Raw genomic sequence first — 23,152 nt, 5'->3', positions numbered from 1 at the left:
AGCCCGACACTCTCACACACACACACACTTGATGTGACATCCATCAGTTTCCTTTGCACTGAATGATGTGTCCAGTGGGAGGCCAAGCCTTCCATTTCCACCCCTCAAAACATGCTGGAGCTCATAACAACCAGCACTTGGGAACAGGTGCAATGGAGGACAGAGGCCTGTGCTGATCAGCAGAGAGAAGAAATTGTGGTACAGGTGTCTATTCCCATCACACGGAGATGTTGGGGTGTGCAGTTAGAGTCTGTGGCAGAAGGACAACCCTCGGATCCAGATTATCTGCACCTGCCCCAGACTGGAGATTATGCTTTATTTCGACCTTTTCAGAGCTGGCTTTGGACAACTAGGGATTGTCGTCGTTTCCAGTGGACAACTGCCCAATCGAGGCAGGTCTGGTGAAGCTGAGGTGGCTTCATCCAAAGCATTGGGGAGGGTTCTCTGCATGCTTACTGTTGGCTGGTATATTCCTTCTCAGACTGTTCATCTGCGCCCAGGTGAGTTTTTCCAGCCCCAGAAACCATGGCAGGTATGGCTGACATCTCATGTTACTAAGGTTTGCTGTTATTGTTGTGGCAAAATCCTGGAAACTGCAGTTACTTAACTTTGTCTCCCTTCACGATAGCTACTGCAAGGCATTTACTAAGAGGTTGTGCCCTTTTGTTGCTTATGGAAGGCTCTTTGGCCTTGGATTTCTAGGTGCTGCAACATATAGCCAAGATAGGCAGGGCTGGAAAATGCCTTCCTTGCCATCACCTCTCTCTCCTGTTTATAGCCTGCTTTTTTATTCATAGCGGGACTCTCAAGGGAGTTAATAAATACAGTAATTGTGTTAGTCTTAGTCTAGTTAGTATAAAAAGATGGACACAGTGACGCTCTTCAAGCAATCAGCAGGCAGACCAGCAGCTGCTTGCCTCCTCCCAGCACACCTGAGCCCAGGGCCATAACTGCAGGCAGACAAGGGGGGGGGGAGAGAGAGAGTCATTTCTGGATCTCTGGATGCAGAGCCAAGCCTCCCAAAAGGGGCTGCAGTCAGACATCACAAGGAAGCCTGGCTAGTCTTGGAGGGAAGGGACAAGTCCGTCCGTCCCCCAGCTCACCTACTCCAAGCTTGTGAGGAGCAAACTGGAAGCTTTTGCTCCTTTTACTTAAGCACAGTTAAGGATGTGGCTATTTTAAAATTTGCATTGTTGAAACAAGTCTGCTTCATAAGCCATCACTTGGAGTTAACTTGTTTCAAACAAATCTCGGTTATGAATAACCAGTTTGTCAGTTCTGAACGACATGATAATTAACCAAAATGGTAAGCAAAAGCTTCTGAGCCCCCCCCCCCCCAGGACTGTGCCAGAGAAGGAGAAAGGAAGGCTAGTGCGGGAGCCCTGGAGAGGCCAGGCTTCTTCCCACCACAATGGAAATGCTTTAGCAACCATCGTTTGTGGTCTGAGGAAAAAGGAAGGCCCAGCACGCTCCACCTCTTCCAGATGGATCAGGCCAGCTGATTCGATTGGTTTGTTGACTTTGTGGTGGTGGTCCATGTTGCAGCGGCCTTTTGCCTCCTGGCATGTTGGCATTCAGCCAATGGATCACGGGCAGCAGAATCCAGCAAGACCAAGACTTGTCATCAGCAGCAGGAGGAAGACATTCACTGACAAAGCTGGAATGTAACATAAGGATATTAGAAGGGCCTGCAGGACCCACAACCTGCTCTCCCATTGGCCAACTGGAAGCTGGTAGGAAGCCCAGAAGCAGGACCTGCATGGAGCAGCACGAGTTGCATTTGGGATTCCCGACAGCTGAGATTCAGAGGCAAGCTGCTTCCCACAGTGGAGGTAGAGCAGAGCCATCAGGGCAAGGAGCCCCTGACCCTCCAGGAATTTGTCGAATCCTCTTTTAAAGCCATCCAGGTTGGTGGACATCACTGCCTCCAGTGGGAGGGAGTTCCAGAGTTTAACTAAGCTGTGTGAAGAAGGATTTTCTTTTCTTTGTCCTGAATCTTCCAACACTCAGTTTCATTGGATGTCCACAAGTTTCAGTGTTGGGAGAGAGGGCAAAAAGCTTTCCTCTATCTGCCTTCCCCATGCCATGCATAAGTTTATAAACTTCCAAGTCAATTGATGAAGTTAATTAAGGTTTATGTTAAAATTTGTAAAGTTTTTTTTCTTTGTGAAAAATTAATTAAAAATATTTTAAAAGCAAACCAACTTCTATGCTACACAGAAGGCGTGAGGATCACTGTGTTCCACAGAACCTTTGAGGCCCAGATATATGCAGGGACAAGGATGCCTATCCTCCCCTCACTCCTTCCCCAGATTGGTGAGGGGGGAGCAGTCTCTTTCCTCTCAGCTCAGTGCTAGGACTGGGATATGGATTGCTCCCTCTCCCCTCACAGCCCAGGATCAGGGATCCCTCCCCTCCAGGGACCCTCAGGAGTAGCCAGACACATTCATTAACAAAAATTCACATAGGCTTTTAAAAGGACATTGTTTCAATGGTGTTTTTGCACCCCAGGCTCCTTTGGGAGATATACGTTGAATGAAAGTAATGATACTATACTTAGAAATGGCAGAAATGGACAAATCGACTGAACTGATTCAATGGAGAGCAGGGAGGCTGTGACATACAGTGTTGAGAGACAGGCCTGTTTTGTCAATTATTGGAATGACAGAAATGGAACTGTCATATAATAAACTAGTATGCTGATGTGACCCACACAAAGACACTGGGCATGCTGGATATAGTCCATGGGTCACTTCTCCCTGCTGCAGGGACAGGAGAGGGCGGGGGGGGGGAGTCCATGGGGCTTCTCACCTGCACCAGAGCACTGGGAAGCCCTCAGGCCCTGCAGGGCCTCCACAAATGGCTCCCCCAGCCAGGAGATGGCCGTCCTCCTCGCCCCAACTGGCACAATGGCAACGGTGGAGTCCCTGAAGATCAAATCTTTCCCTTTGAAGGCTGCAGAGTTGAACATTTGGAATCCATTTTCATTGTGGTCGCCAAAGAAGTCCTGAAAGCCAAGCAGAGGTCCCTGGTTACACCCAGGAGCACCTCTCCTTTTGGAGCGGGGGGGGGGGGCTGAGGAGCTGCTGCCTGCCAGAGTTTGCAGAGAGCAGGCAGGGGGGGTTCCCAGCACCTTGTGATTCCCAGCACCAGAGCGGGGAGAAGCAAGAAGTTCGCTACACTGGGTTGCCTTGTTTGGCTCACTATTAACTTGATTCCAAAAGGTGAATATGCTTAGAAATTATGCTTCACAACTAGATGGACTAGAAGAAATTGGGGAGCTCTGACCTTCAGCAAACACTGGCTGGTTGCTCTGTCACTGCCATTGTAGTGCTAGGCTTACGCCATTTTAAAATGATACGGTTCTAAAAAATACTATGCTGCATTGCTTTGTTTTGTTTTCCTCTAACTTCAAAATACCATTATCTTCTGAGAAGAGAGCATGCTTTCAGTGAAGCTTTGTACACCAATAAATTGCTTTCTATTATAATCTTGAGTGTTGTTTTTATCACTGGCCGTTTAGGGAACTTTTTAATGTTTGGTGTTTTTTCTGTTTTTAATCTGTTTGGAGCCACACAGAGTGGCTGGGGAAACCCAGCTGGGTGGGCGGGGCATAAATTCTTCTTCTTCTTCTTCTTCTTCTTCTTCTTCTTCTTCTTCTTCTTCTTCTTCTTCTTCTTCTTCCTGAACCCTAATGGAGGACCCAGTGAAAATTTGTGTGCCAACCAGGAACTGCTCAGGTAAGCAACTAACACTTTTAGTGGGTTACAGGTACGTAGCCGTGTTGGTCTGCCATAGTCAAAACAAAATAGAATAAATTCCTTCCAGTAGCACCTTAGAGACCAACTAAGTGTTATTGGTATGGCTTTCCTGTGCATGCATACAAAAGCCATACCAATAACAAACTAGTTGGTCTCTAAGGTGCTACTGGAAGGAATTTTTATTTTGTTTCGACTTTTAGTGGGATTCCTTTTTGTGATCTTATCAAGTGTTGTGTTCATTCCTTTTTGTTGTCTGCATTTTAAAGTCTTTTGAAATTTCATGTAAAAAAACCCCAGAGAGGTTCAGATCATATTCTTGGGATCATATTTTTGAATGAGACAATTTATACTTTTCAAACATTCCATTAGTGCTGGAAATATAAATGGATAGTTTTACTAGCGTTTTGCTTTGTAGCATCACAGATGAACCTAATCTGTACTCCTGAATCACAGGTTAGTCCTCACTCGCCTGGAGGCTCCTGGGCCAGCTCCAGACCAAGAATCCTTCCCACTCACAGCCTGCAGTGCTGCTATAAATATTTACTCAAGGAGGAGGCTGAGTCTGCTGGGCTGCCAGGGATGGGTGACGCTGCAGTGCTTTGATTCCTTGGATTTTTCCATGAAAGTTTAAACATAACCAGCAACTCCGCTCTAAATCTTTCAGCAACAACCTTTGCATTGTTCATCCCCCCCCCCCATCATTCATCTGCCCCTTCTCCTCCATTACTGAAACCTTTTCCTGATTTTATTTTATTTTCATTTCATGCTGACGGCACCTAGATGCCCATTTACTATTTCCACGCTTGAAGCTTATGAAAAAAGTCGTAGCAAAAGCCAAGCCTGGCTACTGAGAAATACCGCTGCTCGGCTGTTCCACAATCCTGCTGTGACCATGTTGATCCTATTCTCATTTCTTGTTCACTTGCATCCAGAAGTTAAGCACAGACTGGGATGGCCTACCTAGCAGGGATGATGTAGTCTTGGATTTCCTGCACTGCCAGGTGGTTGGACTAGATAACCCTTGAGGTCCCTTCCAACTCTGTGGTGCCAAGTGGGGTGGGAGGGGTGGAGAGTTTCCTATGAGGGTCCATTGTTGGAAACAGGGTTGAGAAAGTGCATCAGAACCAAGCCCACAAATCTCAGGAGCAGGAAGGGTGGATGGTGGAAGGGGGCTTCATTTACACCCTGCCTTTTTGTTTGATCCTGACCCACAAGGGGAGTGAGCAGAAACAGAGCAGCTCAACACAGCGACCACACTAAGGGCTTTAACACTCTGTGTTGGAGCATTTATTTTGCCTCAGAACTTTCCCCACGAAAACCCACTCTTTAGTGCTCAGTCAGAGCAAATGTCAGTTGGGGTTTTCTTTGGATTGCCGTTTGCTCCAATTGAGCTGTAAAGAGTGGGGTGGGGAGGCTGTAGATCAAAAGGGGGGGGTGTTTGGACACAGAGCATTAAATTGTGGGCCATGCCTGCAAAGAGCGGAGGAAAGGGAAGTGTGGATAAGCCCCAAGTTCAAATAAACCAGCAGCAGAATAAACTACCTAAACCATGTGAAACCAAACAGGGATCCAAGAACTAGCAGGGACCTCCGCTGTCTGATCCTGCATCCCCACCAGGGGCCAGAGGGCCAAGGGGTGTCGGGGCCCCTCCTGAGAGCACCAGGCTCCTTGCTGCCAGCCTGGCCTCTGAGGGCAGAATCACCAGAGGAAATGCAGACAGAAGGAGTGCCTGGCAGTGCTGGATCAGGCCAAGGGGGCCCACCTCCCAGGGGCCCAACAGGAAGCATAGCAGTGGGAGAAAAGAGCGCCCTCCGGAGGATGAAGATGGCGATGGTGCCCTCTTGTGCTGTCTCTCTTCTAAGCCATAAACTGGTACCTGTGCAATGTTCAGAAGTCCAAAAACAGCCAAAGCGTTTGTGTCTGGGTGGACCATGATGGCGTGGGCGGGCACCTGTCCCCAATGACAGTGGGCAAACTGGCTAACTTCCGCACGGGCACCATTTGGGCACAAGAGCTGGAAATCCCCCGAGCGCAGCTGGGAGGCCCAGGAGCCCATGTTGTTCCCTGGAAGGACAAGAGTGCTCAGAGAGTGGCTTCAAGGAGAGGGAGGGAGGGATCATAAAAGACAGGAGTGGGCAACCTACCATCTGTGTTTTCAAAGACTGTGGAGTGCTTGACAAAGGCCACATCGCCTTTACCCTCAGCTAAACACCTGCAAAGAACACCAAGAGGTTGACCTGGGAAGCAGGTGGCAGAAGGAGCTCCAGCAGCAGCAAAGCAAGGCATGGAGACCCCCCCCCCCGCCGCAGGTGGAATGGCCAGCGGCAGCCAGGAGCTTTGGCTGATGTGAACAGCTTCCATGGTTGGTTTGGTGGTTGTGGGCTGAGAGGAACCACGTACACCCCCCCCCTTTTCTGTACTGAAAACACCCTCCTTCCCTGCTGCAATCAGTGCCATCTGACTTGGACAACACATGTGCTGCTCTGTCTCAGGGAATGCCCCATGCTCACACCCCAAGAGTCTCTCCCCGGAGCCTTCCGGGTGGCAAGCAAGAGGAAAGACCCCCTCCTCTCTCCTGCCAGGCACTTGAGGCTCAGGCCAGCTGGCACCCCCCCCTGCCAGTCCCCGTTACCTGAAGGCTCCAGCGTGGCCATAGTAACGTTCTTGGCTGCTGGCATTGCACTTGAATTTGCCACTGAGGTCCCCAATGCAGAGCTCACACAGGCTGCCCAGGTAGCCGTCTCCCGGGGCCCCAGGAACGCAGCTGCCAGAGAAGAAGGTGCTCACCGCTGGAACGAGAGGAGGAGGAGGGCGAAGCCGGGCATGAGCCCATGAGGGTGCGGTTCAGCAAGGCCAGGAGGGGCCCCAAGAACAGCTGGGCACTCGGAATGAGGGACTTGGAAGGGGCCCGGCCCTGCCTGGATGCATGAGGCTTCATCGGGTCCCAGATGAACCAGGATGAGGGCAGAGCTTTGGGCCAAAGTTCTCCTAAGCCAAACTCTGACTCACCTGAGAGACTGGTGGGCCACAGCTCAAGGGCAGAGTCCCTGCTAGGCATGCAGAAGGTCCCCGGCGCAACCCCAGGCAGCGCCAGAGAAGACTCCCTGCCTGAGACCAGGAGTGGACTAGATGACCCCAGGGGTCCCTTCCAACTCTACGATGCTGTGAGACTCCAGAGGGCGAGTTCTGTTCAGCACAGGCAAGACTGAGGGGTGGGGATCACTGGCCTGCTTCAGTATCAGGTGGCGTCCTCTGTTGGGCCAGAGGAGGCCTCAGCACCTGCCTTACCTGGCCTGGTGGTGGTCATCCCATGACCCCCCCCCGGGGGGGCAGCCACATGCCGGAGCTGGGAGAAAGGCAGGGGGAGAAGGGGGTCAAGGGCCCCTCCACCCTTTGCTCCCCCTTCTCTCTCTCTCTCTCCAGCAGAGGCCTGTATATGCCCTCCATGTCTCCTTTGGCCCCAAAGGGTCAACCCAGAGTCCCAAACAGCAGCCCCCTCCTGCCCCCTACCTTTGGGGATGTTGCAGTCCCGAGGACGAATGAACCCCTTCTTCAGCAAGAGGCCAATGGGCATCTTCCACCCAGCCATTGTCCCATAACCTGCGTGGCAGGACTTCCTTCCTTGCAGCTCGTAGATGGTGAAGGCGTCATCAGCCACCCGCCTCACAAGGGCCACTGCGTAGTAGGTGCTGGTGGTGTCCTCATCTGGGGGGGGGGCGGGAAGCACAAAAGAAACCCTGAGCCCCCTCTGCCCCCTGAAACCCTGAGCCCCCTCTGCCCCCTCCTTTAGCTGTTTAAAAGGGGATCTCTAAAAAAGAGCAGCATTTTGGACAAGAGCTTGAAATGAAGGGGTCAGGAAAGACAAGGGGCACCATAGAGGCACAGGGGTCATTTCTGTTTACACAGCGGAGGGTCACCCCCCCCCCCGAGACACACATGCTTCCCTCCTTGGGTCCTCCTTGTTCAATGACTGTTGTCTTAGAGGAAAGAGGAAGAGCTGGGCAAAGACTGGCAGCCAAAGTGCCCCTCCAAGGCACAGTACGAGACTGGCAAGGCAAGCCCCTGCCCCAGTCGGGGTTACAGGTGGGCAACGTGTGCCCCCCCCAGCTCTTGAAGGACTCCTTTCTTGTCCTCCCTGGCCAAACCTTCTGGGGCCAGCGTGACCCAGGAACCTGACAGGTTGCCCACAACTGTCCTCAGGGGAGCCCAGCCCCAGCACAACGGCCGGAAGGAAGCCCTCGGCTTGTGAGCCCCACGGGGCAAGAGAGCAAGGGGGAAAGGAGTGCGGTGGGTCTCCTGCCTCCTTGAAGATCAGCAGCTGAGCGCAGTCTGAGCCAGAAATCTGAGACCTCCAGGCTCTTTATGTCTTCACTGCCAATCACCAATTGCCCCACGGACCTTTGCGCTTGGGGGCTCCTCCTGGAGGCCTGGAAAGGTCCCTAGAGAATCCCTTGGTTCAGCTCTGTGGTGCCCAGCTGGGCGGTGGCCACGTTTGTGGGAACTGAGTCGCCAGCCCGTCGGCCACAAAGCAGCTTGCACACAAGAGGCCTTCAGTCCTGCCAGCCTCCTCACCTGCGTAATGCTCGCCAGCAGCCGGCACCAAGCCGTAGGTCTCCCCGGCCGTGTAAATATCCTCTCCGGCCAGAGACACAACGTCAATGTCTCTCTTCTGAAAGGAAATCAAAACATCCTTTTAAGACCTGGCTGAGTCACGTGGGGGGGGGGGAGCGGAGGTGCCTGCCTGCCCCAATGCCTGTCCCCAAATGGCCCCCATCTGCACTGTCTTGCTCACAGGCCACAGAAGGAAATGGATGCAGAGGGGCAGGCTGAGACCCAAAGGGGGGGCCAGCAGGAGGTGGCAAGGAGAAGCCAGTGCAGCAAGCCCTCCTGTGGCCTGGTGGTCTGTTCCCCACCAGATACGTGACACCCATCCTGCCCTCTAACCCATCTGGGCATGGCTGCCTGATAGCTTTGCTTTGGCTTAGTCCATGCCCAGATGCTCACATCCCTCGGCTTCACTCCATCTCCACTGCCCTTGGGCTAAGGAGGGCTCCCTGAGCGCAAGCCATGAATTCCAGAGTCCCAGTCGGAAATCACATGGCACATGCTGGGAAGAGCTTCAAGAGGGCAAAGAGCCGTTCAGCGGTGGACGGTGGACTTCCTCAGAAGGTAGTGTTTTGAGCAGAGGTTGGATGGCCATCAGTTGTGGAAGCTCTGAGCTGAGATTCCTGCACTGAAGGGGGTGGACTAGAGGACCCTCAGGGGTCCCTACAATTCTAGGATTCTCAGTGCCCAAAGGACCACCTCGGTGCCCATGCAGCTCTGCCAGGCTGTGAAGGCAAGACTAGCCAAAGGCTCTTCTCTGGACGCCAATGACACCCCCCCCCCCAGACCTCCACCCTGGGATTCATGGATGGTGACGCTCTGGGCTTCATCTGCTGTTTTGACCCAACGTCTTTTATTGGTTCTGACAATAAAAAAAAATTGTGATTTTTTTTTAACGTCGTTATTTAGCTGCTGGTTATTATTTTGAATGAATAAAGCAAAGGGCCAGCATGTCTTTCTCTAGTAGCTCTGGTGCTCCTGGTCAGGTGAGAGGCATTTGCACCTGGAGGGATGTGTTTGGGAGGCTGTGCGTCCAAATGACGCCAACCCCCAATGGAAGAGGAGCAGGGAGAAGAAGAAAGGCCCCCACTGCCCCAACTGGCGCCCGGTGCTTCAGGGCCGCTGCAAACTCTCTCAGCCAAGGCACCAATTCTGCTGTGTCCAGGCGCCTATTTGGATGTGGAGAACAGGAAGGAGCAGCTGCCAGGAGCTGGCTCCCCCTGCCTGCCCCCCATGGCCAGAAGAAACACTTGGCTCCCATGGCCAGTTGCTCCGGTCCTGGGGGGGGGGGATTAAGCCCCATCCATCACCAAGGGCAGGAAGAGGGGGCCGTTGCAGCTCCCCTGCCCAGCCAGGGCCACAGGGAGAGAAGAGCAGAAGGATCCTGGCAGAGGATTCTGGGCAGCTGCCTCCCCTTCCCCTGAATGGCAGACACGGCTCTCCCGGGATTTGGGGCGAGGCCCTCCCACAGCCCCACCTGGAGTTGCCCTCCGGGACGGAAGCTGCATGCAGAGCCCTGAGCTGCTGCCCGTCCCCTTCTGACCATTTCCCAGCCCCCGGCACCCCACTTCTCCCTCCTGCCTTTTCTCTCCTTGGGGCAGTGCCTCTCTCTTTTATTCCATCTGTCTGTCTCTCCACCCGCCTTTCATTTGCCCTGAGCGGCTTTGGGAGACAATGTTTGCCTGGAAAGCAGGATGAAAATAGAAAAAAGAGATACAATAGAACACTACCACCCCACGCCAGGTATTCTCATGCAGCCTAGTCCAACAGCCTGCTGCCTGCCTGGCAAGGACCCTGGGATGAGACCCCTCCCCATCTCCCTGATGGCCACCTGAGGTCTGGCCAGGTGCCCCTGGGCCCTGCCAGGAGAGGGCAGCAGCAGCCCCCAGGCTAACCCATCACGCTGGGCACCACACCTGGATGCGCTCCATGCACTGCTCAGGACTCTCTGCCGAAACACACTGCAGCTCCGGCTTCAGCTGCTTGTCCTTGAAGGCCGTGGCCATCTGGCTGCATTTCCAGATCTCCTCTGTAGACAAGACGCACCAGCGCAGGAAGGGAGGCAGCCCTGTAGCCCCAGAAAAAAGAGCGGCTGAGAACATGGCAGGCCCACGGCAGGCCCAGCTCCCAGGCAAGCAAGAAACGGGTCAGCAAATCCCATGCTGAGGGTGGCATGACTGAGATCCTGGGGGTCCTTGTGGAAAGACACTGAGAAGAAACTTGGTGCCTGCCATGAGGGGGAAAAGAGCTCCAAGCTGCAAGTGCACTCTTCTCAGAAAGGCTGCCATCCGGCAGGTGAGATGTTGTGGGACTCTAACACTCATCAGAAACACCTGGAGGGCCACAGGTTAAGGAGAGCAGAATGTGGGGGGTCAGAGCATCTGGAAACAGATCAAGGCCCTGGAGCACATGGACCTTGGGCGGGAAAGGTTCAGGAAAGCACCACCAAAACGGTCAGAGGAGTGCCGCCGCTCCCTTACGAGGGAAGATTGCAGTGCTGGGGACTTCTCTAAAAAGTCCCAGAGGCAAGGAAGAGGCAGCATGATAGAAGTTTATAAAATTCTGCCTGGCATTGAGAAAGTGGAGAGAGAGAGAAAGTTTCCTCCTTCTCTCCTCACACCAGAACTGGTGGACCCAGCCTGAAGCTGAACATTGGAAGGCTCTGGACAGATAAGAGGAAGGCCTTCTTCAGGCAGCACAGAATTCCCCTGTGGAACTCCCTCTCACAGGAGGCAGCTCTCACCACGAAGCCTCCTTGACCACAGACACCCAGGCTAGTTTGCCTGCCCCGCCCCATTGCTGACCCTCTGCCCAGCCCTTGTGGCTCTTTCTCTCCCACCCCAGGGCCTCCCCTCCACCCAGGGGCTGATTCTGAGATAAAGGAGCCACCGCTCTTCCTTAGAGAGACAACCCCCAGATGCCCCATACTTGTAGGGTCACAGTCCAGTCCTCGCACGACATGCATGTACTCTTCCCCCAGCCAGGCCTGGTAGGACTGCCCCACAATGGGAACCAGCTCCATGGTGGAGTCTTTGAAGAGAAGATTCTTTCCATCATAGGCTGAAGAGTCAAACATCTGGAAATCAGCACCTTCGGTGTTAAACCTTTTCTGCAACAATGACAGAAAAGGAAGTCCCGGTTAGGAAACTTGGCTCTTCTCAACAGCGCAATCTCCCCCAAGTCTGCAATTGAGGGAGAAGAGCCCAGAGAAGCTCAGCATCCCGCCTTCCTCTCCATCTCTGCAGAGCAGGGGACACTGGGGAGATGCAGCAGGCTGTGGGGGTGGGGTGGGCACCCCTCATCTCCAGTCAGGCCAGCAGCTGAAGCAGAGGCCGGGGAGGGGGCCGGGGAGCCAGAGGGACCCACCTGCCCCTGGCTGAGCAGCTGGAAGATGAGGCTCGCATTCGCGTCCTCCCTGGCCACCACGGCGTGCGCAGGGACACGGGCCAAGTGGCAGGACCTCCACTCCGTCACGGCCGCTCTGCTGCCATCCCGGCAAAGGAGCTGGAAGTCCATGGCCTGAAGCCCCGGCGGGATCCACGAGGGGGCAGCTTGGCCTGGAAGGCAGAGCAGAGCACAGGCAGTGACCCACATAGGCCGGGGACAGCTCCCCTCCCTGCAAACCAGGACTCCCACGGGCACCACTGAAAGGGAGACCACAGGAAACTGTGCCAAGCTGAGCAGTTTTGTCACTGTTCTTGCTTCATGCCTTTGCGTTCCATTTATTTTAAAAACTGCCCCAGGAGAACCATTAGCAGAAAGGCCCTTGTGCCTTCCCCAGGTGAGGTTTCCCTTCTCACCTAGAGAAGCAGAGGGAATAACTCCCTCCTGACCCATAAATCCAATGTTGATGAAAGAAGAATTCAACTTCTGGAAAGGGAGTTAGTGCCCCCTCCTCGGTCCCTCTCCCAGCACCTGGCACATGCCTGAATCTTCACCCAAGAGGCCACCGGCTCCCCCTGGCAGAAGCTGCACAGGCTGACTCACCCTCGGTGGCTTCGGCGACTGTGCTGTGCTTCACAAAGGCCACCTCCCCTGCTCCGTCCACCAGGCACCTGAGGGGAAACCGAGGCACAGTCAAGGCCCCACAACGGCTGCAGAAGCACAGCGTGGTGAGAAGCTTTTGGCCGCTGCTCCCAGGAGGACCCTGAGTGAGGATCCTGCCCCAAGCCTGCCTCCGCCTCTGCCTGCCCCACTGCCTCAGCCCTAAACAAGTGGGGCAAGAAGTCAGAGACGCCCATTTGCAGGGGAGCAGAGTGCATAGGGGAGGGTCAACCTGAGCTTGTCCTATGGTTTATTACTGTAGATCATCAGGACATGAGTTGGAAGGCTGGCATAACTGAATATGGCAGGATATCCCCATTATGAACTTTCTTGACCCTGGTACTAGTCTGATCTCAAAGACATGTCCTGGAAGACATTGAAGAGCCAGCATTAAAAATTAATCAACACCTTGTTACGGAAATAACAGGGGGGGGGTGCACATCTTTAAAGTTAAATGTTACAAATATTATGCCTGAATGTATCCTTTCAACTTGACCGCTCAGGGAAGTTACCGTATTTATTGCTCCATAGGATGCACCGGACCATAGGGCGCACCTAGTTCTTAGGGGGGAAATCAAGAAAAAAAATCTTATTCCCCCCAGCCCCAAAGAGCAGCGTACAGGCTGCATGCAACCTCTCCCTGCCGGGAGAGGCTGTGCAGGGCTAAAGAAGCCATAGCCCCGTGCAGCCTCTCCCTTCCAGAGGGGTTGCGCGCGGCTATGGCACAAGCCAAGGCAGCCAGCGGGATGGATCCCACTCACTGTTTTGGCTTCCTCTTTAGCCCCGTGCAGCCTCTCCCTGCCGGAGGGGCTGCATGCGGCTATCCCTGTGTGCACACCGACCCCTCTCGCTCTCCAGGCTTCAGCGAAAGCAACGCAAAGGCTTTGGAGCACGGAGGGAGCACTCCCTCTGCGCTTCGGAGGCTTAGCATTGCTATCGCTGAAGCCAAGGAGCCTGCATTCGCTCCACAGGATGCACACACATTTCCCCTCAATTTTTGGAGGGGAAAAAGTGTGTCCTATAGAGCAAAAAATACAGTACCTAGCTTTTAAAATAATATAAAATCAACTCCCTTGCCAGGTTCCTCCATTCCAAAGCTATTTTCCCCTTGAAAAAGGACTCCAAGAAGTGCCCAGAGGTGACAATTGCTGAGCTGATTGTTGGCCAAGGAAAGCCTAATCCCATCACCAAACTTGCCAAGGGGCCAGACATGCAAAGGAAGTTCTATTGTACTTTGGGTGGTGGGACTTTGGAGGTGTTTGCCTATGCTAATTTTATACCCGAGTCTTGCCCTGCCATGTCTGCTTATGCTAATCTTGTACCAAGGACTTGTCTGGACATGTTTGCCAAGGTTAAACTAGTGTAACCCCTGTCTACCCCTCCCCTTTTGTGACATGTCAGTGATGTATCAATGATGCTGTGTGAACTGTATTCTGGGATATGGTGGGAAAGTTTTAAAAGTCCTTGTCACCCCATCCTCAGGGGTCAAATGTCCTCTTTGAACCTATTGCGCAATAAACTTTGGTCTACAGCTATTTCCTCTGGTTGGTGGCTGGACTCCTTCCTTTATTCCGCAGGGACCTGCCAGCTTTGCCCGACCAGCTGGGGGACTGAGCAGCCTCGCACCTAGATTTTTCCGTAACAACCTGAATGATTGCCACTTTAGCGCAGGGTAGGGTTTGCTGCCTGCTTCAGTTGTAGTGTTGCTGCCTGAAGCAGCATTGATATATTCTGTTACTTCCATGTCATATAATAAGCCAAGCTTTCTTTATTCCTCAGCATTCATAGATTTCCAGGGAAATGGGCCCACTCTCTTGTCGCCCAAAGGTACCTGAAGGCGCCCATATAGTCGTAATATTCCTCGTTGGGGCTCAGCTCACATTTCCCCCGGCCGGTCCCGTCTCCTCTGCAGAGCGCACAGAGGTTAGCTGGGTAGCCGTTTCCACTGGCTCCAGGGACACAGCTGGCACTGAAATAGTTGCCCACGGCTGGAAGAGAAGGAGGAGTGAGGGGCTGGACCCACAAGCCAGGCCAGAGCAGCCCCCACTGCCACTCCTGGCCCCAGGGGAGAAAGCAGCTGGAGAAGCAGCCTTGCTGGGCTCAGGTCAAGGCTGGAAGGAGCTCTGAAGACAGGGAGGGACAGCCCTCCCTCTGGCCCAGCTCAAGGGACACACCTGTGCAGCTCACAGCCAGCCAAGGAGCCACAAAGCCCCACATGCACACACAACCCCCCTTTCCCTCTGTGCTGAGCACAAACCAATGCTGGGGAGTGAGAGTCCTCTTCTGTGTGTGTGTGCAACTGAGTACCTCAGGACCCAGCATGTTCAGGGCTCTGCAGGTGATGCTGTGTGCCTTCCCGACCCCAACACACACACACACACACAAACTGTGGGGTGGGAAGAGAACCCTCCCTCTCTGGGACTTTTGCAAAGCAAAGCAAGGCTCTGGACTTGGCAGTTGCAGAGAACATGGTCAAATTCTGCACACAAAAACCTCCTTTGGCAGGACATGGGGGTGTTCCTGTGCCAGCTGCAACCCAACCACAATCCCAGTCCAGAATATTGCATAAATGTACGGACATCTGCGCAACTGCTCAGAGGAGCAGTTTGACTCTCTGCAATTCAGAAGCTGGTGGCACGTCCTCAACCAGCCCTTTGCAGGCAGGCCTCACCTGCAGCTACCTCGCAGCCCATCACCGGCATCCGGCCGCTGTCACGAAGAAAGCCAATGGGGACGTTCCAGCCGGCTGTCCTGTTGATGCCCGTGTGGCACGACTTGGTCCTCAGCAAGCTGTCGATGGTCAAGCTGGAGTTTGCTCTCACAACAGCCACTGCGTAGTAGGATGTGCCAACATCTGCACAGGGGTGGTGGGAAGGGGGCCTGTCAGTCTGAGGAAGGCCTTGGACCTCCAGGGCCTCAGCAGGATGGCACCCTGGATGCCACTGGAGCCCTGTCCAGTCAGCATGGGTTTTCATGCACACAGTCACTTGGCTGTTCCCCACATTTGAACCGTGCTCAGTGCTTGACTTCGCCTGCGGGAATCAATTGCTGCTGCAACTGGGAAGAGCCGTTGCCTAGGTGGCAGTGAGTGAACTGGATTTGGCTCAGAGAGATCCTGCCTCCCAGTGCTGGCCTTGCTGGACTGAACTGGCCAAGTCACTTTCTCCACTGAGTTCCTCCACACAAAATGAAAACACCAGTGCTTCTCTTTCCACGCGGGTGGTGTGAGGCTGGATGCAAGGAAGCTGGCTGTGCATGCAGATTATGTGGCACTGATCTTCCCCCCAGCACCCATGTGTTATCAGCAGACAAGGCATTTGTGGCACACAAGTGGAGCAGCTGCTGGCTCCTGCCTGAACAGAGGGACGGATGCTGGCAACAACTCACTTACCTTGGCCATAGGCTTCTCCCACCACTGGCTTCAGGTTGTATTCCTTTCCAGCCTGATAAATGGTGCCGCCATCCACGGCTGCCACATCCGCCACACTTGCCTGTCAAGGAAATGGGAGGGCATTTTAGGTACCTGCTTGGCAGCTCCTTAGGAGGGAAGGGAGTTGCAGGCTCATGCCAAGAGACCCCTCTGCCCAGCCTCCCTCCTTCAAGAATTTGGTAAGAGGGTAGCCATTTCCACCAGGCTTCTTCGTAGCCACCAGCCCCCAAGTTTCCCTGGGGTCTCATTGAAGCCTCTGAAGGTAGTGTGAAGGTAGAGAGAGAGTTAAAAATAAGCTGAGACCACATAGTGGTCATGAAACAAGAAAAGAGTTTACTAAAGTGGAAAAAATATGGATTTTTAAGAAAAAGAGGTGCAGCGTGTTTCCCTTTGGAGACAAATAGCAAAAGAGAACCAATGGAAATGCCCCCCATTTTCCCTGGGCTAAACATTCCCTCAGCTCAGCAGGCTCTCTGGGGAATCCTGCTCTCAAGTAGCAACACTTGGTCTGCCAATCCTGCAGCTCTCTAGGGTTTTCCTTCTGTCTCATGCAGAGTTCCACCTTGAACTGCCCAACTGCCAGGATGACGACATCTGGATGCAACCCCCCACCCCATCATCGTGCTGTCAGTCACAGGCTCAGCCCAGTGGGATACAGAGAGCCTCTCAAACAGGAGACTGACCTTTCCACATCCACAATGGGGTTTCACCGCCTTGAGCTATAACCCCCAAGGAACCCCCAAGGAAGGTACGTCACAGGCAGCAAGATATGTCTGCCCATATCTCACACATCTGCACAACAGCCCTGGCTAGCAAAGTTCAGTTCCTGGCCAGAAGGAGCTGCCTTCCTCCTGGTGGCTGATCCCAGATCCTGCCCACCTCATAGTCAGCCATTTAACAACAGGGTGAATACCACAGGAAAGTTTCAGCACAGCCAAGCCACCAGCCTAGCCTGGCCTTGCTGATGTGCCGGAAGGAGGTGACCAAGGGGGAGCAGAAGAAACAAGGATTCAAAACATGAGACTGGAGGAAGAAACAGAGGCAAAGGCCTCACCCTGTGCTCTGCACACCTGCCTGCCTGGCAATTAAGAGAAGCAGCAGGGAGGAAGAAGCCCGCCGCTTGCCACTTTCTCCTTCACAACGGCTGGGCAAGCCCATCTCCCAACCTTCCTGTCTCTCTCTCTGACAGCATCAGCAAAGTGCAGCCCAGCTGGCAGCAGGTTGTCGGAAGGGGAAGCAGGGGCAGCCGCTGAGTGCTCAGGACACAAGCCCAGCAGCACCTCTTGCTGTGGTCCCCAGCAATTCCTAACACATCCACAGGATGGTACTGCTATGGTCTAAACCATTGAGCCTCTTGGGTTTGCCAATCGGAAGGTTGGCGGTTCAAATCCCTGTGACGGGGTGAGCTCCCATTGCTCTGTCCCACCTCCTGCCAACCTAGCAGTTTGAAAGCACGCCAGTGCAAGTAGATAAATAGGTACTGCTGTGGTGGGAAGGTAAATGGCATTTCTGTGTGCTCTGGTTTCCATCATGGTGTCCCGTTGTGCCAGAAGTGGTATAGTTCAGCTGCCCACATGACCTGGAAAGCTGTCTGTGGACAGACACCAGCTCCCTTGGCCTGAAAGTAAGATGAGTGCCGCAACCCTGGTCACCTTTGACTGGACTTAACCGTCCAGGGGTCCTTTATCTTTTTACTGCCTGAGAAAGAAGAGACTCTACACCCGAGGGGACAGGCAGGGCCAGAACTTCCATCCAGTCATAGCCAGAAATGTTTCCTCCCCTCCCCAACCCAGACCCAAGCAAGTTAGACTTACATTGATCATTGATATGCAGTCGCTGGCTGAGACACCTCTCACACAAGACAGCAGGGGTCGAATGTTGGCCCTGAAGAAGGCTTTGCTCATGTCGCTGCACTTGGCAAGCTCTTTGTCAGAGACTGTGCACCAATTCAGCTGGTCCAAGGCAAAGACTGAAAAGCACACACGTGCCAAGTGAGACAGGGAGGAACTGCTGGGGATGAGCAACTGGTTTGTGTCCCTGGGGATCGCTGCTCTGGAAATACTCAGGGACCCCTCAGAAGAGCCCAGCAGCAGCAGCAGCAGCAGCAGCAGCAGGAGGCCCCTCCTAGTCCAGCTCAGGGAGGGTCCCAAAGTGCAGCCCTCCTGTAGGACCGGAGCAAAAGGGCAGTACTATAATAATAATAATAATAATAATAATAATAATAATAATAATAATAATAATTTTACTCCGCCTATCTTGCTGGGTTTCCCCAGCCACTCTGGGCGGCTTCCAACAGAATATTAAAACAGGATAAAACATCAAGAGTTAAAAGCTTCCCTAGGCAGGGCTGCCGCCCTCTTGCTGTCTTCAGCAGCTGACATCCAAAGGCACAAGGCCTCCCACAGGGAAGAGAGAACCCAGCCATCGGGGCCGGAAGCCACGGACAGCCTTCTCCTGCAGGAACGCGCTTCTCTGTCTCGAAGGGTGTCATTTCCACTTGTCCATCTGGCCACGAGGGGCTGTGCTGGGCCTCCCCAGAAGGGATCTTTTATCCCAGACACAGGGACCCCGTGAGACAGGAGCCAAGCAGGGCCTACTGTTCAGCTTGGCCCGTGTCACCTGGGGGCAGAGGGGTGGAGCAGGACCCTGGGGGGCCCAGACCCTGGGGGGCACAGACCCACTCCCACCCTTTGCTTCTGAAATGGCTTCCTCAGTCAATTTCATGTGGTGAATATGGGTGGCAATTTACCACCCATGGTCACTTGTTAAGCCTCCATCTTTCCTCCTGATGTGGCAAATCCCAGGTCGTATTCAGTTGTCCAGCAAGAGAAAATGACCAGCAACATTTCTTCAGGTTCTCTTGATGATGGTAAAAATGATGATAGGAATTTGGCCAAAGTGGTGTTTGCAGGTCGCTCCGTTTCTGTATCTTTCTGTCCCATCTTTGCAGAGAAGACAAAAGCTGAGGCCACCTGGTCCTTGCACAAATGGACCAAAACTGAGCAAAGCCAAATCATTTAGTTTCTACATACATAATATCTCCTGGCTTTTTCCCTGGCAAGATTCAAAGTGGCTCATTTCTCCCAACTCAGCATTGTGTGGAGAACTACAGCTCAGACTGCCGCCGTATTTCCACAAACAACATTCCCATCAGCAGTATTAAAACTGGGGCCCCACAGTTGCTGGAGAAGAGCTGGGTGGCCTGGGGCCTTTCTGCCATGGATGGGCAAAGAGGGGACGGACCTTCTTGCCTTTTCCCCTCCTGAAATATCAGTTTTTGCTGCTGCCTTCAGCAGGATGGCTGAACGCATGGCACCTCCTGGTCTCTGTCTATGGCCCAGCAGCCTCAAGTGCTTCTGAAACTCAAAGCTTGTAGCAGAATCTTGTAGTTCAGTACAATTCCCCAAACCACAATTTGCTCTTGTAAGACTCTGCTGAATGAGGGGATGGTCAATATGGGTGGCCTTATGGAGGACTGGAACAGAGAACTGCACACAAGGCAATGGCAATCCACCCTGACAGCTGCAAGGCCTCCTTGGACCTCAACCTGCGTCTTACCCTCCCTAAGCTTGTTTTCCAGGCATCCTGGACGCCAGCTGCCTCTGTCCAAAGTGCATGGCAGCTGCCCAGAGTGATGAGTAGGATCAGCACTCAACGCCCTGCCTGGCCTTGCCCCACAGGCGCCCTTCCCCATATTAGCCTGATCCTAGAAACATTTCTGAAGTCTCCAGGGGTCCACGCTGCGCCCATTGTACGCCACTGCCCTGGGATTTGCTAGAGGGACAGCGGAGCTGGACCTGCGTGGCTGACCTGGCAGGACTGAGCAGCTGCCCCAATCACTCTTCTTGGCCAGAGGGCCTCTCTTCCCTGGACACCTAGGGAAGGGCTCCTTTGTCCGGCAGCATACAGAAAACAAAATGTCTCAGATCTGGGACTCCTCTTTGGGACGGTTTGCGTGAACAGTCCGTGTGGGCTCTGCCAGAATCCACATCCCCTTTGGATGCCTTCTCTCTTCTTCTTCTTCACTCCTTTTTCACTCTTTCCTTTGATTACATGTCTGGTCTCCTTAATGGTATTATGAATTCAGCTGCTGCTATTTTGTTTCTTAGCTCTTAGTGTTTGGGTTCATTATATGTATTGTTACAAAAATTATTTAAAGATCAACCAACTGTGCATAAAGCAAAAAGAACAGGTTCCTGTCAGCGGCTTTGCAGCTGTAGGACTGGCTGGAACTGCAAAGGCCATTTATTTGGGCTGGGGGCCTGTGGGGGTTTCTGGCCATCTCTGCCCCCCCCCCCGGCCTGCCAAGAAAATGGGTGATGTGGGACAACCATTTCCTCATTTCCTGAGAGAGCTGGTTTTAAACGGACAAGCTCCTGGAAGCCAAAGTCTACCCCAAAGCAGAAAGAACAGCAGCCACTGCCCTAGCGGGTCCTTTGCTCTTTGGACAGGCCCCGCTCCGAGACTCCCACGGCTGAACCAGAAGGGGGAAATAAGACTCTTGACCCTGACAGGGTGCTCTGCCAAGGAAGAGTGGGATCGGGCCCTTGCTTCACGAGAGAGTACATGAGTTGGTATTCCTATTGGTATTCCTGCCAAATGAACACTTGGGTCACCCTGTTTGGATCTGTGCATCAGCCAGAAGGGCCTGTTCCCTCGCTGGGGTCTGATCCTGCTGGGCCAGAATCTCTGGGGCTGCTCCCTCCCAACTGCCCGGTCGTGGCTAGGAATTGGGCCATGCTTAAGCTAGAGAGAGGCTGTGGAAACCCCAAGAGTGGCAACCAGCCCTAAAAAGCCATGGGGTGCCTAAACCCACCATGAAAGGGGGGGGTGTCTTCTGGCCCAGGCCCTTCCCCCCACCTTGAGAATTCCCAAGAAGAAACTTCCTTCTCCATGGAATCTGACCCTCAACAGAGAAGAGAGTTTCAGCCTACCAGCTTGAAAGCAGAGCAGAAGGGCAGAAGGACGGGCGGCGCTCTTCATGGTGGAGGAAGGGAGCTCTCTGGAAGCGGCTGCTCAGCCTTCTCTCTTGGAGTCCTCTCTGGAAAAGGAGGCAGGCGATGCCACCCTGCATGTCCCCACCTCCAGGGGGAGGGGGGGAGACTTTGGATCTGGCAAGGTGAATGACTGCCTTCAAGGAACGCCCCCCCCCCCCCCAGACCTGGCAGTCAGGGGACAAGAGAGCTTACCATTGCTTCACTACCACCTAGTGGCTTAGCCGATTAACAGCCCGTGCAAAGGCATATCCTGGAAGCTGCTGCAGCCTAGTGGACCAGCAAGGGCAGGAGGGGCTCCTGGGACCCCTGGGCAGCCTCCTCTTCTGCAGCAGACGCAGACAGAAAAGCAGCAGGCGGGAGAGGCAGCAGCTACCGGGGGTCCCAGACGGAAAGCCAGCCTCTGCTTGGAGGAAATTATGGCAGGTTCAGCAGCTGGGAAAGTGCGCAGAACAAGAGAAGAGGAAGGAAGTTCAACAGATGGGAGCAGGAATCTCCTCTACCACAAGATCCCAGATAGGTGGGGGATCCCCCCCCCACCCCGCCTCTGCTGCTTAAAAGCCTCCAGTGAAGAAGTCCATCACCTTCTGAGACAGAGTCTGCCTCACAGCTGGAACCAGCATGAAGGTCTTTGTGATGCCTAATTCTGTTCCTTGTGGTGTGAACCTGATGGCCCAGATCCTGCCCTCTGGGCAAAATGAAACAAGCCTTTCATGGTGCTCTTAACCATCTCCCCCCCCCCAATTCCTCAGAGGACATTCTTCAGAGGACACTTCTCGCCACACCTTCCAGACTGTTGACACTCTTCTTAAACTTCTGTGTTCAGAATCAGACAATCTAGGTGACGTCTAATCAAAATGAACAAATGGCACCACATGCCTTCTTACAGTCAGGAGACTACACATCCATTAATGCAACCTGGAACTGCATCAGACTTTTTTGCTGCTGCACTGCACTGCTGGCTCTACTCCTGAGTTGCTCATGCTGTGTTTGTGAATCTCACTCTTCCCACCTACAAAGTAGAACTTTGACTTTCACCCTTGCTTTTAGTATTTTACTCTGAATCTGAATTGCTTTTGATTTTGGGTGGTTGGCAACCTTGGGGGTTATTTTGAAACTGGAATGTGTATGTATGAGATATTCTTAAAAGGTAAATACAATAGCAGCAGTCAGGGTGGCAGGGACAGGATGTGTCCTGGCGAGCGACACATTCTTCAACAGGTTTCGGGTGGGGATGAGACAAGGGGGTTGAGCCAAAAGTGTGTGTGTGTGTGTGTGTGTTACAGAAGGGGGTGCAGATGGAGCTCCTGGGGGGAGGACCAGGCATGAAGGCAACAGGCAGAGGGAGGGGGGGTCAGAGGGCACACACTGGCTATGCTGGGATACAAGGGCAGGGAGATAAAAGAGTCAGTAGCTCAAAAGTCCTCTGGGCTTCTGGAATTTCAGAATCCTGCCTGAGGGAGCAGTTGCTGAAGGCCAACAGGGACCCTAATCTGCACTCTGGCACTGGGACCAAGTCGCATGGGCCTTTGTTTTTGGGAAAACTGCTGTGGGGAAAAGCTGTATGGGCCACTGTGCCCTGTGCAAGGGAACAACAGAAGCAGGAGAGGACTGTTGTCCTCATGTGCTGCTTTTGGGCTTCCAGAAAGTGAGATGGTGGCCTAGAAGGGCCCCTTTGGGCAGATCAGGCTACAGAGATCTTCTCTTCACACAAATTTGCAAGTGTAATCTTGAGGCTGGAAGGGATGGCGTCTCCAAATCACCCAAGGGGAAAAGAGCGACTGAAAGGCTCACTTACTCCTTCTCTTTCAAAACCAAGCAGCTGCTGTGCCCCATCTCCAGTTAAAGGCATGGCTTTTGACATGCAATTTGCCCGATGGGTTTGGAGGTCCAATTGGGACATTCTGGAGATGCGATGGGCGAGGAAACAGGAGGGGAGCTTCTTCCTCTTGACTGCACTGCACTGATGAAGTCCTGCTCTAACAGGAACTCCCGCCACTTAAAATGAATTTCAATAGGGACAAATGTAAAGTTCTGCACTTAGGCAGGAAGAACCAGATGCACAAATATAAGATGGTGGGCCCCTGGCTTACTTGCAGTACATGCAAAAAGGATCTTGGTGGACCCCAAGCTTCACATAAGTTAACAATCTGATGCAGCAGCAAAAAAGTGATGCTATTCTAGGCTGCATCCACAGAAGTCTAGTGTCCCAACCAAGGGAAGTCATAGTCCCGCTCTCTTCTCCCTTGGTCAGACCACACCTGGAACACTGTGTCCACTTCTGGGCACCACAATTTAAGAAGGGTATTGACAAGCTG

The 23,152-nt window shown here is 53.3% G+C and overlaps 1 protein-coding gene across 1 annotated transcript; it reads right to left on the bottom strand.

The window, feature by feature from the left end:
- Window positions 1-768: 768 nt before the first annotated feature.
- On the bottom strand, window positions 769-22,104 carry MELTF (melanotransferrin). The gene is made up of 16 exons (XM_083504113.1): window positions 20,775-22,104; window positions 17,655-17,809; window positions 15,802-15,901; window positions 15,082-15,264; window positions 14,242-14,398; window positions 12,354-12,421; window positions 11,733-11,923; window positions 11,295-11,475; window positions 10,283-10,434; window positions 8,334-8,430; window positions 7,272-7,466; window positions 6,394-6,550; window positions 5,906-5,973; window positions 5,638-5,825; window positions 2,812-3,007; window positions 769-1,657 (listed from the first exon to the last, which is right to left on the bottom strand). Exons 1-16 carry the CDS (start codon window positions 20,821-20,823, stop codon window positions 1,587-1,589), a joined length of 2,208 nt encoding a protein of 735 aa, XP_083360239.1. The 5' UTR covers window positions 20,824-22,104; the 3' UTR covers window positions 769-1,586.
- Between the last annotated feature and the right edge of the window lie 1,048 nt (window positions 22,105-23,152).

The sequence above is a fragment of the Podarcis liolepis genome (assembly GCF_965112155.1).
Source record: "Podarcis liolepis genome assembly, chromosome: 5".
NCBI lineage: Eukaryota > Metazoa > Chordata > Lepidosauria > Squamata > Lacertidae > Podarcis > Podarcis liolepis.
The sequence above is the reverse complement of the archived record's forward strand: the minus strand, read 5'-3'. Positions and strand labels throughout refer to the sequence as shown.

Excerpts from the sequence above, each read along its gene's own strand:
- MELTF (XM_083504113.1), bottom strand. The coding sequence starts at position 20,823 with ATGAAGAGCGCCGCCCGTCCTTCTGCCCTTCTGCTCTGCTTTCAAGCT. Across the intron at positions 5,826-5,905 it reads AGTCTTTGAAAACACAGATG|GGAACAACATGGGCTCCTGG; the intron begins GTAGGTTGCCCA and ends TTGTCCTTCCAG. Across the intron at positions 1,658-2,811 it reads TTCCCAGTGCTCTGGTGCAG|CTTTGTCAGTGAATGTCTTC; the intron begins GTGAGAAGCCCC and ends GTTACATTCCAG.